The 15,079-nt window shown below is 38.7% G+C and overlaps 1 protein-coding gene across 3 annotated transcripts in view; it reads right to left on the bottom strand.

Annotated features, from left to right (window-relative positions):
- Nucleotides 1–15,079, bottom strand: part of pcdh11 (protocadherin 11) — a 514,163-nt gene that overhangs the window by 439,797 nt on the left and 59,287 nt on the right. The window contains exon 5 of one of the 3 annotated variants that reach the window (XM_034180913.1): nucleotides 6,006–8,029. The exons of the other annotated variants lie outside the window; for them this stretch is intronic. Within the exon in view, the coding sequence (XP_034036804.1) occupies nucleotides 7,946–8,029 (84 nt within the window). The 3' untranslated portion in view covers nucleotides 6,006–7,945. Of the gene's footprint in view, nucleotides 1–6,005; nucleotides 8,030–15,079 lie in introns of those variants that run through there. 3 annotated transcript variants of the gene reach the window in all.

The raw sequence follows: 15,079 nt of genomic DNA, 5'->3' as shown, positions 1-15,079 counted from the left end.
TCAAGTTTTCACTCTGACATATTTTACGTTGACTAATTACCTCCTTTATCTGAATGCAAATGTTATGAGGCTCATAACAGATGTGGCTTTGGTGGAATTATTTATTTGTAGCTCATTTTAAAATGTTTATTTAGCTAATTCCAGCCAGACCTATAAATATGTGGACAGTTGTCTGTGCACCACCACAGTGTTGTTCAAATGAAGCATTTAAGAAAATTTCAGCTTTAATTCAAACTAAAAGAATTCTAAATATGAGGATTAAGATCACTTTTACAGCCATTTTTCTCAAGCAAATTCAAGAGATGTATACATCCACATTTCTAAGTCACTCAGTATGTCTTGGACTTCATTTACATAAATTACTACCAGATATAAACAGTATGGTAAATCTCTCTGGGGTAGGCTGTTCTTTGAAACTGAATAATTTTCCAAAGAGACTTGTGAGGGAAGCCACCAAGACACACAATGGTAAAAGGACTGCAGTAATATATCGCTTTTCCTTCTTTCTTTCCTTCCTTCCTTCTGCATCAGATGCTCAAAGTGTTTTACAGTTATGCCTCACATTCATGTGAACACACTCACACACCAATGTCAGAGTGCTGCCATGCAAGGTGCTCACTACACACAGGGAGCAACTAGGGGATTAAGGACCTTACCCAAGGGCCCTTAGTGATTTTCCGGTCTGGATGAGGTTTGAACCGAGGATCCTCCTCAAGCCCAATGCTTAACCACTAGACCATCACATGACCATCTATGCCCATGATTGGAGAAACGGTGTATAGTGCAACTTTAACCTGTTTCATCACCAGTTAAAAAGGTCTTTTTTTTTTTTTTTTAAGATGTAAAATTTCACCAACATTTTGTTAGAAAACACCTGGGAGGCTCAGATTTGATCTGTTTTCTTGTAAGAAAATCCTTTGGTGATCCATTCTTCAGGTGATTATTTAAGACTTCTATTAAGAATATCTCTAAATGGAGGGTCTGTGTTTAAAAATGTTTTGTGAGATATTTTCATGAAACCTCTTGGATTAAGCATAATAATCTACAATACAAGCAAGATTACTTTGATTCAGTGCTTCTCAAGAAAACACTCTTTGTCGTGACTATAAACAGTATCATTTGTCCATAAAATTGTTATAAGTACACCTCTGGGTAACATTGTATCCTTATTAACATTAAAGAAGAAAAAAGAAAGACGTTTAGATGAACTTACAGCAAAGAATAACTTTATTAACGTTGTTGTTTTAGTCTGTAACAGAAAAAAAATTGCATCACTTTGCTTGAAATTAAAACAAACAAACAAAAAAAATCCTTAAACTATAAAGATTTTTTTTTTTGACCGACTGCCATTTGAAACTCAAAAACAAAATTAAATAAAATCAATAAATAATAATAAATTCAAATTGACCAGAACACTTACTCTGGAGCACAATATATAAAACACTTAAACAGACAAAACAAAAAAGAATAAAAAAAAAAAACTGTGCTGATTTTTTGTGATTATTTTGTGTGATTTTTATTAATTTTTTATTAGTTTTGTATTTTTGCAGCACTTGCTCAGCTCCTCTGCTATGGTACTATGATGCTAACGGTGCTCGCTGGTTTACTGAAGCAGCATTCACAAAGCGGGATGATTTCTGGCAATTTTCGGCACATTTTCACTGAAAAAAAAAAACTCAAGCAGCTTATCTGCGTGATTGGGGTGTAATTTCTTTAAGCGATGCCTTTATTTATTTGGCTTCATGCTGTCCACTGCCAACATTTAAGACACAGTGGTCTTTCCTCATCTTCCACCGTAGTGCGGAAAAAACCCTACATAGAGCTGCGTTCCATTATGCTGAAGTCCTCAATACTTCCTGCGCACACTGTGACAATGAGAGCGCCACTGCCACCTACTGTAGTGGATGTGCAATTACACTTTTTTTCTAGTACAGGAAAAAAGCATGTCCCCCCCCCGCCCCGGCATTGCACCGCGGCCCACTATTTGAGAAGGACTGCTTTGATTCATTTAAACTCTACCGTGGGAACATTGAATAAAAGTGAGGTTGTCTTCTCTCCCTTACAAGGACAAAAAAACCTTCCCCAAATACATATGGACCTGACTGTGTGGGGTGTGTGTATATGTGTATGGGCGTGTGTGTTGAGGGGCAGAAGGGACATCAAAGCACATGGGACATCAAATCATAATTTATCTCCCTTATAAAGTTATAACTACCTTATAATCTACCCAACCTCCCCCAGTTTTTAAGTAAGGATGAGCCATTTAGCAGGTTTACTTTTATCTATTAATAGTAGCCTGACATTTATGCACTCTCTATGCAAGGATGCTCTACTTGAGTGTGCAACATATTCTCAAATCACCAAGGACATTTTCCCCTAGGGAACTGATTAGCTCTTTCCCAGTTTTAAAATATGAACTTTGATAAGCAATTAAACATTTTCTGTTGTCTCTGCTCTTGCCATTGTTTAATGCCTTTCAAGTTCTTATTTTTGGATCAAATGCACGCAAACACTGCACAAAACAATGCGAGAATGACGGTTCATTGTACCTTCCAGCGTCAGTCTTCCTCTCAGATGTGTAAAAAACCCCCTTGTTTGTGCACAACTGTACATCATAATAGCGGGGTTATCATTATCAAATGATCATTATCAGCTCTCATGGAAGAGAAACTAGGAAAAAAATGTGTTCCAAAAAAAGCTCCTGTTTTCCATCTCTGCACTTCAAAGGATGCGCTCCTACCGCATTTCCATAAAATTTTTATTTGTAAACTGTTCCTAATGAGAGATGCATATCCAAACTCTTTGGTTCTCACTTTTCCTGAGAAACACAGACAGGAGTAGTTTTCAAGTGGCTGTTAGGAGCCAATTAATGGTGTCCAAAGAAAGACATGCATGTATGTATAGGACACAGGTTTTTGACTGATGTCCTGCTGCTTAACTATAGATGGTAAAAACATTCTAAGAGTGTACGATGCAATCGACAGGCGTGAAAAAGTTCACGCATGCGCACGAAGGTTCAAGGTTTGCTCATGCGAGCACACGTGATTCAAATCCATGAGGTTTTTGCAAAAAATAAAAAGGTCCGATACTTTTCTAACAGACCTCGTATATTAGTGTTATGCTGCTCTCAGCCTAAAATTGTAACCTGCAGTTTAATGTCACCTTAGGTGCTGAAGTCTCTGGAGGTTGTTGGGTTGTCATGGCTTACATGTCTATACAATGTTGCAGGGAAGTCAACGACAACACCTCTGGCTTGGCAACTTGGAGTCGTCGTTCTCACCTTGAAAAAAAGGGGACTGGAGAGTAAATGGACTGCATTTATATAGCGCTTTTCCATCTGCATCAGATGCTCAAAGCGCTTCACACATCAATGCCTCACATTCACCCCAATGTCACCCCAAGAGTCTGTTCTAGTTACAGAGGAATCACAATTCTCATCTGCCCCGGGAAAACCAGGGTGTTACAGAGGACACTTAGATTGATAGTTGAACCTTAGATTCAGGAGGACCAATAAGTTCCATTCTGGTCATGGAAAGGTGGACCAGCTCTTTACTCTCATATGGCTATTAGAGGGGGCTTGGGAATATACCCAACCAGTCTATGTGTGTTTTGTGGACTTGGAATAGGGTGACAAGCGGTTCCCTTGAGGTATCATTTTAGGGGGTGCTGCAAGAGGATGGAGTATTGGGTCAACTGCAATTCAGGATTTTGACGATATATGACCAAAGCAGAGTTCTGTCCACATTCTCTGCATTCTCTGGCAAGGGGCAAATCTGAAGGGTAGGCTCTTGATTTCCTAATCTGATCCTTACCTATGGTCATGAGTTTTGGGTAGCGACCAAAAGAACAAATCAAGTGGCAATGACTCCTCACACCTAATGGACAGGCGCTTTTATTGTGTTTCTCCACTCATTTATTCAGGAATATCCTTTAGAGCTTATACATGCTAGAAACAGTGAACAAGTGTCAGAAAGCAGGCAAAGCCATCCAGCATTGATTGTGCAGCGCAGAAATTGAATCTGCTTTGGGTGCACATGTGCAGACCACATCTTGTAGTTGATGTGAGCATTTTAAAACCCTGAGCCACCAGTATGCCTCATAACATACTGTAATTTTGAAGATTGAAAACAGTCATGTTTATATAAATTTATTTACAATATATATATATATATATATATATATATATATATATATATTTTTTTTTTTTTTTTTTTTTTTTTTTTTTTCATTTTTAAAAAATCTTACACACATGAAATTTGCATACTTTTGTGCAGTATTGTGTGTCAGTTTATTTTTGGAGTAGCTTTTGACTTCAGGTAGAGTAGCATTTTATTCATTTTTATCATGTTCTATGGCATATCTGACATTTGGGATATAATTTACTTAAATCATGAAATAGGTCATCAGTAGGTCATTCATTTATTCATTAATTCATTCTTTCATTCATTCATTCAGTATAAAATGGTTTGATCAGTGGAAATTTAGGCTTGACTCAAATAATTTGTGCAGATTATTCAGGTGAATATAACACCTCCTTTAAAAGCTGAGTGAGGAATTACAGTGTCTGGGTTAGTGATTGTCCTGGATCAAAACTACGATCCAGGCTTTCAGTGACTTCCTGGATTTGGTCATCAGAAGTATATCTGTGTAGCAAAAGTGTTTAACTTGTAGAGGTGTTCACTTATCTCATCAGTGCCATTCGTGTCTCTGGGTCCTTAGCTTTTGAGGTTGATAGAGTCCTGGGAAGAGCTCACAGATTCATGAGATTGATGGACATATGTGTTTGGTGATGCTGATATCTTTGCAGGAGAACAAAGTCTTTTGGGTCCTGGTGGTTCTTGTCTTACTGCATAGTTGTGAGACATGGATGATAAGCAGTGACCTCAGATGATGATTAGATGTCTGTCATACTAGGTCTCTTCAGAGGATCCTCAGGTACCACTAGAATTACTTTCTGCCAAAGAGTTTACTTTGTGAAACTCTTGGAAGTATCACTTGCATTGTAAGAAAGTGTCAGCTACATCATTTTGGACATGTGACACATTTGTCTCTGCATCATCCTGCATGGAGGTGCCTCAATATGGAGGACTCCAGTGGCTGGAGAAAACCAAAGTGACACCTACGTTTCACCTGGCTGCAGCAGATACATGATTTGCTTCATGAAGGTGGGAATGAATGGGTTGTCTGCCTGCATGGTTGCCATCCATGACCCGGGTTGTGGATACAGCAGTGCATGGCAATGAGCAGCAACAGTGCATCCTTAGGACTTGACTTGACTGGACTTGAGACAGTCCACTCACATCTATAGGTCACCTTGACAGTGGCAGTATAAAGGTGCCTTGGCACTTGCACAAATTTGATCCCCGCATTGGCATCTGGCATGCCAGTGAGCAAACTCATTGTAAGCTGTGCGAGGCTGTGTGGCAGTGAACAAAGAAAACTTTGAAATGCTCAAAATTTCTGGCACACATTAAATTTTTAAGAAGTTCTGAAAATTGCACAACCTATTCGAAAACACTGTGTTACAGCGTGCCATTGCGTCTCATTGCTGCAGTGCATCTGAATGATTATGATGAAATGTTACATCTATAATAACATAATTTTAGAGATACATTATATAACTCATAAGAAGGAATAAAAATGTAACTGTTTTACTAATCCATTACAATATATTATAAATAATTACCTTTGAGATGATTCCAAATGTGTTCTCCACTGCATGACACGCACGAGACATGCTGGAGCTGTAGATAAAGCCTCTGTGATTCTGCGAGCGATGAGAGATGTTTTCATCAGCCAGGTTCTGACAGTGAATGTGTCAATGGCTACGAAATTACTGTTTTATTTTATATAGCGTGGCATCAAGTGGGAGAAAAGTGGGTTGCATTGACACGATGAATTGCAAGGCAGTGCAGGGACCAATTCGTGCAAGTGTCCAGGTGGCTTAACTCTGCTCAGCAACCAGACAGAACATTACAGTGAATAATTACAGAGTCATTGAAATCTGCAATACAATGCAAAAGACTTTAATAAATTTCAGAAGCACACACATACATAAACAAAAACAATTACATTTTTGTCCACACTGGCAACTCAAAGTCATTTACAAAGATCATGTAAGGTGCATATTAATTCACATTGAATAAAAGTGAGGTTGTCTTCTCTCCCTTACAAGGACAAAAAAACCTTCCCCAATTATGAGGCTTATTTTTTTTTTCTTTTCCCCGAAAGATCAGGCAAATCTAATCATTACACAGTGCTAGGATGCTATGTATAGTTCATACTGTTGCTCCTACGCAGTAGTGAACACATTTGATATCATAATTACATGAATATACGTCCTTCAGTAATAACAACCTGCCTCACATGAAGGCAACACACATAAAATTAAAAGTTTTAAAATAGACAAAGTCTGCAGAAGCATGACATATCAAGACTGGAACCAAATCAAAAATGTCTGCTGTTTTATCCAGAAATTTAATTGAGTTATAGTGTGTGTACTTCATCGTCTGTCTGGTGAGGAAGCAGCCAATGATCCAGGATGACTGTACATTTCCAATTGAATACACAGGCTATGTCCATTTTAATGTTTCTAATTCTATGGCTATGTACTGCAGGTGCCTATTAAGTCTTAGCTATCAAAGCAACGGTCAGTTAGCTTACCAATTAACAGGACTATTGAACAACAATGCTGCTAACCCATCAAGCCACTTACTGGTGATACTGTAGAATTCACTCTAGCCAGGACGTACCATAATTATTCTATAGATGTAGAGAAACACTGAGGCAATAAGACACGGAAACAAGGCTTAAACTGAAAGTGCACCAAAGTGGATTTTCTGTCAAATGTCAATTTATTGCTCTTGTTACTCATTTCCTGGATTATCTTTTCATTTTGGTGCTTGTTGTACTTTTCATCTAAAAAAGAAATGTGTTTAATTAGTGTAAATACGTGCACAGTTCAAGTAATTCCACCAACTCATATTAAAGACTGCCTGAGGATTACAATTGTTACATATTTTTATTTTACTTTTACCATCTGGAGTCATGTTAATACATATCTGCCAGGTCAAATCACTTCTGATTTAGGACAAAGCGACAGAGAAAAGGTTAGGCTTCGTGCACTTCAAATCTGCCCTACATAAACGGCTTTTGATTATAACCCCAGCAGTCAGTCCCTTGTGATTGTGGCTTATCTCAAAGTATTAAACTCGTCCTACCATTTGTCGGAGTGTAATACTGGTGTGACGATTAGTTGTAAAGCGCTCAAAATGTTGTCGCGTTGTGTGTCCATACGTTTCATAGCCACCATCCCATCCAAAGTGGGATAGGAAAGGTAGATCGCAATGTGGGCTCAATAGTATTGTAAGCCTACTGGTGGTAGACGTTGCAGCATAAATACATTACAACATCAACTCATAGAAAAAAAATCAAAAAGTAAGAAAATAAAACAGCCACCGGGCAGCTTTCACAACAAAGGCGAAGAAACTGAATCAATAAATATATAAACAACATCAACTCTGTGATAGATATACATAGATACATATAAACATACTTTACAGGTGTACTGACTGCTATTATACAGAACGGGTGCTGTAGTTGGACATTTTTCAAGAAGGAAATGGTCCTTGCTGACACAGGTAAGTAATAGTAGAGGACTCAATAAAGCATTTTAAATTTCCAACAGATTCACAGGAGGAGCTTTGTCAAGTTTAAGCCAAGCAACATGAAGTGTCTCTTATTTTTTTATTTATTTTCAATCCCTCCTCGCTACAAGTTCATCTTTTCTCTCTGTTTTATGAAGAGGTGGGATTTGAGGCTGCTGTCGAGACAGTAAAGTCAGCTCTTGTCTTTCTTCTTTCCTCCCTCTGCCCCTCTCTCTCTCTCTCTCTCTCTCTCTCTCTCTCTCTCTTTTCTCTCTTTTTCTCTCTTTAGGTAGCGAGAGCTAGAGATTGATTTTAATCCTGTGGGAGCGAGCTGTACCTGTGCCACAGAGTGTGCCATAGTGTGGTGGTTTCAGTGCCGTCTCCTGAAATATAGAGAGACAGACAGATATAGGGAGATTGTAGTTACAATATCAATGAGCTCTGAGCAGCCTAAGCTGTAGCCTTATCACTGCGAGGCTAATGCTGAACACTGAATAAAATAATCTCTGAAGAGACTGTAGAAGATATAAAAGCATTCTTCAAGGCACAGCTGGCAATCAAGTCATTATCTTGTCAGGATTCCTTGAAGAATGCTACAAGTGTCACAAGTTTGTGCATTCTTCCTGTACTTATCAGAGCATGCAATCTTATCCAATTATCACTCCCAATTTGTCTCCCACCACACTAGTGCACCACTCTTCATTTCCCCTCAGAAAGCCATTTGGATCAATTTAGGCCTGCTCTTTGGGACCCTTGCCAGTGGGTCCTCTGATATGTACAGAATTTGACATTTTGCTCTTCCTCACAAAGTTAACGACATATCTCCCCTCATGTGAGTCTGACCTGAGAGTGGCAACATCAGCAAGGCACAGTGATTACAGATGTGATGACTCAACAGTTAAAAAAAAAGAAAGGATGATAATAAAATGAGAAATGAATGCCATTGCAGTTGCTCAGCCTTTTAAAACATTCCTTCTTGCCCTGATTATGCCCTCCCTATGAGTCAGCACTGACGCTTTGTCATCGTGCCTCCGTTGCAGTCACATTTGCATTTTAGCTGCATGATTTCAGACTGAATTTCAATCCATTATAATGGAATTTGAGGAGATCCAACTCAGTTAATCCACATAAGTACTTCACATCGGGTTAATACATTAATTCATGCCGAAACCAATCACTACCCATGTTGTATCCCTGACTTCTGAAGTATTGAAAGTAAATGTCAGTTTGGTTACTATATTGGGTAATTAAAATGACCAATGAGCAAAACCTCCAACACAAAGTGGGATGTGATCTTTAAAGACATCATACTCTCACATATACAGTATACCTTTCCACAGTTCATTGAGCAAGAACCTGCTTGTGGAATGTGGAGTACTTTGTGTGGGGGTTGGAGCAACATTTGGGCTACGGTTGGAACAAGGGAATCTCCCAATTTTTATGACTGATCTGGCACTGGTGCAAATGCTGACAGGTGCAGCCAAGATACTGGTCTTTATCTGCAAGTTGTCCTTTCAGGCCATCGGTCACTGTGAGCACGAGACTAACGATACCTTATCTGCAACATTTCTACAACTGCATGTTCTGACAATTCTGTGATGTTTTATTTGTCAGAATGGCCTAGGCAGATGTTCACCCCACAGAGACGGTCCTGCTTGAGGTTTTGTCCAATAATCAAAAAACCCCCCCAAAAAAACAAAGAAAAAAAAAAACATACAAACACATGACAGAGTTTTTCCCCATCACTGTCACCAAGTGGTTGCTGATGGGATGAGTGAGGTCTAAACCTTGCTTGAAAATTACTTTTTACTTTATTTCTATTTCATTGCAGACCATATGAACCCAGTGAATTTCAAGTTTTGTGTGGTCAAGTTCATGTCATTTGTTAATATATGTCCATTCCTGCAATAAAGCCCTTTATAATGGTGCCATTCCTTCTCACAACACTTAAAAGGTGTTTTTCCACTTAGTGTGCCAGTAGTGAAGCGTTTTAGGTGGTGTTTTGTCCCATTCTTCCTCCAAGTACATCTTAAGGTGTGCAACAGTACAGGGATGTCGTTGAATAAATAGTGGACAGAGTGGGACTGCAGGCAGGCAAGTCCATTCTTATATCCTGTACTTCCACTGCCATGCCTTTGTAATGTGCGCAGAATCTGGTTTTGCATTGTAATTTTGAAAAAAAGCATGGAAAAGATCAATTCTTGAAGGTAGCATATGCTGCTGTAATATCTCAAAGTACTTTTCCGCATTAATCCTGCCATCACAGGACTGTAAAGTGCCAAAGGCACTGATACAGCCCAATACCATGACAGACACTGGCATATGGACTTGTTGCTGATAACAGCCTGGATGGTCCTTTTCATAATTTGTATGAAGCACACTGTGTCCATTTCATCCAAAAAGAATACTGATTCACCTGAAAACAATACACATTTCCACTGTGTGATGGGCTGACCCATAAAGAATAAAAGGCTTCTTTTTCTTACAGTAAAGTTTTAAATGTGATTTGTGGATGTTATGGCATATTGTAGTTCTTGTCAAAGGTTTCCCAAAGTAATCCCTTACACATGTGGCTATACACTGAACAAAAATATAAAGGCAACACCTTTGTTTTTGTTCCCATTTTTCATGAGCGGAACTCAAAGATCTAAAATATTTTATATATAGGGTTAGGGTTAGATGTATTTCTTTCAAATATTGGTCACAAATCTGTGTAAATCTGTGTTAACTACAAGCTCCCTCAAAACCTGCAACATCTGTGGCACTGTGCTGTGTGATAAAACTCAACATTTCAAAGTGGTCTTTTATTGTGGCCAGCCTAAGGCACAACTGTGCAATAATCATGCTGTCTAATCAACATTTTGATATGCCACGCCTCTGAGATGGGATGGATTATCTCAGCAAAGGAGAAGTGCTCACGAACACAGATTTAGACAGCTTTGTGAACAAAATTTGAGAGAACTGGTCTTGTATAGAAAATGTTTTAGATCTTTGAGTTCAGCTCATGACAAATGGGTGCAAAAACAATTTTGTGTTGCATTTATATATTTGTTCAGTGTATATATGTCAGTTCTTCATACAGTGCCTTTTGAGGGATCACAGATTATGGCTGTTCAGTTTAGGCTTGCACCCTTGCTCTTTACTCACTGAAATTATTCCAGATTCCTTCAATTGTTTAATGATTTTCTGCACAGTAGATAAATATTCAAATTCCTTCCCATGTTTCTTTGAGGAACACTGTTCTTAAAAAAATTAATAATGTTCTCATGTGTTGACAAACTGGAGATAATTTGCCCATCTTCATTCCTCAATGACACATCCTTTCATAGATACACTTTCTTTCTTTCTTTCTTTCTTTCTTTCTTTCTTTCTTTCTTTCTTTCTTTCTTTCTTTCTTTCTTTCTTTCTTTCTTTCTTTCTTTCTTTCTTTCACTTCAATTCTAGCCCAAAAGTACCCCCATATCAACTTTTTTTTTGGAATGCATAGCAAGCCCGAAATGCAGCAATGGATGGATATTAACAAATGAAATTAAGTTGACAGGTAGAATTGCGAATTGCTTCATGGTAAATACTTTTGCCACCCATTGAGAAGGTCCCAAACTTGGTTCAATACTTTTTTTTTTTTGGTGGCATTTCCATGTTCTCCCCATGTTTGTGTGGGTTACCTTCAGGTGCTTCAGCCTCCCACCACTTCCAAATGCATGCAGGTTAAGTTAATTGTTGTCTCTAAATTGACTGTAGGTGTTAGTGAGAGTGTGAATGAGTTTGTCTGTCTATATGTATCAGTCAGGCAATAGAGTGGCAGCCTGTCAAGGATGTACCCTGACTTTTTCCCAATGACAACTGGGATAGGCTCCAGCCCCCCATGACCCTAAACTGGAAAAATATGTTGAGAAAATGGATGGATGGAAATGAAGTTAACCACAGAAAACATAAACTATATCATATTAATATGGTCTGCAGTGAAACAGAAGTCAAAAAATATGTAGACATCACTGTGAGTTTCTTTAAATGACCATTTTCCATACTGTCCACCATAAGCTATCTGACTGAAGTGACTTGGCTACAGGAATCTCTGTCATCTACCTTCATTAGATTAATTGTAATTGTAAGAGAAATAGCAAATGAAATAGATCTGATGGAATTTTGACATTTTCCTTGTTTGGTCAGGACACTCTGAACATTTCATGCAAACTAAAATAACAGATGTGAAAAACAGCCTTGGACCAAGTTTGGAGCAAAGAACCAAATTTTGGTCTGATCAAAAGAGGTCATCTCAGTCCAGAGCAAAATGAACCATTATCCAGTCTGTTTGCAGTGTGAAAACACTTTTTTGGATGGTTTGGACTTTCGGACCAGTTACAGGAAGCTGAGGCCGGATATTATCACCCGTTAAATAGAAGAATAAAATAAATGCACAATAACTGTATTCAAACATGCGAGTTTTAGCATTCTGTACATTGTCACATTAAAACAACAAGGGGTGTTTTTTTAAATTCCAGTTTCATTTTTTATGACATCATCTCTTAAATCCTGTCTGTAATATCACACAAATTATTCACATTTACCTGATTAAAACTGGATCACTCTCTGCACTTAAAAAGTCCATCTCTGACTACATAACTTTTCTCCTCTTTCAAGATAAAAGAAATTCTGTTTTGTTGTTGTTGTTGCACCAGGTGGTAAAAAACTTAAAAAAAAGAGGTTTTGATGGCTAGTGCTGTTGCATGCTGCTGGAAAAATTATACAACCCCAATTCCAATGAAGTTGGGACGTTGTGTAAAATGTGAATAAAAATAGAATACAATGATTTGCAAATCCTCTTTAACCTATATTCAATTGAATGCAGGTTACATCACCTTTTCTTCTAACAACACTCAAAAAGCGTTTGGGAACTGAGGACACTAACTATTGAAGGTTTGTAGGTGGAATTCTTTCCTATTCTTGCTTGATGTACAACTTCAGTTGTTCAACAGTCTTTGTTGTTGTATTTTGCTCTTCATAATGCGCCACACATTTTCAATGGGCGACAAGTCTGGACTTTAGACAGGCCAGTCTAGTACCCGCACTCTTTTACTATGAAGCCACGCTATTGTAACATGTCCAACATGTGGCTTGGCATCGTCTTGCTGAAATAAGCAGGGACGTTCGTGAAAAAGACGTTGCTTGGATGGCAGCATGTGTTGCTCCAAAACCTGGATGTACCTTTCAGCATTGATGGTGCCATTACAGATATGTTAGTGCACATGGGCAATGCCATGGGCACTAACACACCCCCATACCATCACAGATGCTGGCCTTTGAACTTTGTGCTGGTAACAATCTGGATGGTCGTTTTCCTCTTTTGTCCGGAGGACACGACATCCATGATTTCCAAAAACAATTTGAAATGTGGACTCATCAGACCACAGCACACATTTCCACTTTGCGTCTGTCCATTTCAAATGAGCTCAGGCCCAGAGAAGGCGGCGGCGTTTCTGGATGTTGTTGATGTATGGCTTTCGCTTTGCATGGTAGAGTTTTAACTTGCACTTGTAGATGTAGCGACGAACTGTGTTAACTGACAATGGTTTTCTGAAGTGTTCCTGAGCCCACACGGTAAGATCCTTTACACAATGATGTTGGTTTTTAATGCAGTGCCACCTGAGAGTTCGAAGGTCACGGGCATTCAATGTTGGTTTTCGGCCTTGCTGCTTACATGTAGAAAGTTCTCCAGATTCTCTGAATCTTCTGATTATATTATGGACTGTAGATTATGGAATCCCTAAATTCCTTGCAATTGAATGTTGAGAAATATTGTTCTTAAACTGTTGGACTATTTTTTCACACAGTTGTTCACAAAGTGGTGATCCTCGCCCCATCTTTGCTTGTGAACAGCTGAGCTTTTTGGGGATGCTCCTTTTATATCCAATCATGACACTCACAATTAGTGTCCTCAGTTCCCAAATGCTTATTGAGGGTTGTTAGAAGGAAAAATGATGTAACACAGTGGTAAACATACCACTGTCCCAGCTTTTTTGAAACGTGTTGCAGGCATCCATTTCAAAAAGAGCAAATATTTGCACAAAAACAATAAAGTTCATCAGTTTGAACATTAAATATCTTCTCTTTGAGGTGTATTCAATTGAATATAGATTGAAGAGGATTTGCAAATCATTGTATTCTGTTTTATTTACATTTCACACAATGTCCCAACTTCATTGGAACTGGGATTGGAACAACAATGTTGCATTTTTCTCCATTTAACTGAATTGTCTGCCAAACTGACAACACAGAATCACATGCACAGGTATATGAACCAAGTAATGACAAGTGGACGAGATGTGGTCTACCTAGATGATTATGTAAGGACATGATACCCAGCTTTATCTATCCATGAAGCCAGAGGACACACACCAATTAGCTAAACTGCAGGATTGTCTTACAGACATAAAGACATGGATGACCTCTAATTTCCTGCTTTTAAACTCAGATAAAACTGAAGTTATTGTACTTGGCCCCACAAATCTTAGAAACATGGTGTCTAACCAGATCCTTACTCTGGATGGCATTACCCTGACCTCTAGTAATACTGTGAGAAATCTTGGAGTCATTTTTGATCAGGATATGTCATTCAAAGCGCATATTAAACAAATATGTAGGACTGCTTTTTTGCATTTACGCAATATCTCTAAAATTAGAAAGATCTTGTCTCAGAGTGATGCTGAAAAACTAATTCATGCATTTATTTCCTCTAGGCTGGACTATTGTAATTCATTATTATCAGGTTGTCCTAAAAGTTCCCTGAAAAGCCTTCAGTTAATTCAAAATGCTGCAGCTAGAGTACTAACGGGGACTAGAAGGAGAGAGCATATCTCACCCATATTGGCCTCTCTTCATTGGCTTCCTGTTAATTCTAGAATAGAATTTAAAATTCTTCTTCTTACTTATAAGGTTTTGAATAATCAGGTCCCATCTTATCTTAGGGACCTCATAGTACCATATCACCCCAATAGAGCGCTTCGCTCTCAGACTGCAGGCTTACTTGTAGTTCCTAGGGTTTGTAAGAGTAGAATGGGAGGCAGAGCCTTCAGCTTTCAGGCTCCTCTCCTGTGGAACCAGCTCCCAATTCAGATCAGGGAGACAGACACCCTCTCTACTTTTAAGATTATGCTTAAAACTTTCCTTTTTGCTAAAGCTCATAGTTAGGGCTGGATCAGGTGACCCTGAACCATCCCTTAGTTATGCTGCTATAGACGTAGACTGCTGGGGGGTTCCCGTGATGCACTGAGTGTTTCTTTCTCTTTTTGCTCTTTATGCACCACTCTGCATTTAATCATTAGTGATTGATCTCTGCTCCCCTCCACAGCATGTCTTTTTCCTGGTTCTCTCCCTCAGCCCCAACCAGTCCCAGCAGAAGACTGCCCCTCCCTGAGCCTGGTTCTGCTGGAGGT

The sequence above is a fragment of the Thalassophryne amazonica genome, chromosome 11 (genome assembly GCF_902500255.1).
Source record: "Thalassophryne amazonica chromosome 11, fThaAma1.1, whole genome shotgun sequence".
Taxonomy (NCBI): domain Eukaryota; kingdom Metazoa; phylum Chordata; class Actinopteri; order Batrachoidiformes; family Batrachoididae; genus Thalassophryne; species Thalassophryne amazonica.
This window is presented reverse-complemented; position numbering and strand designations above follow the sequence as displayed.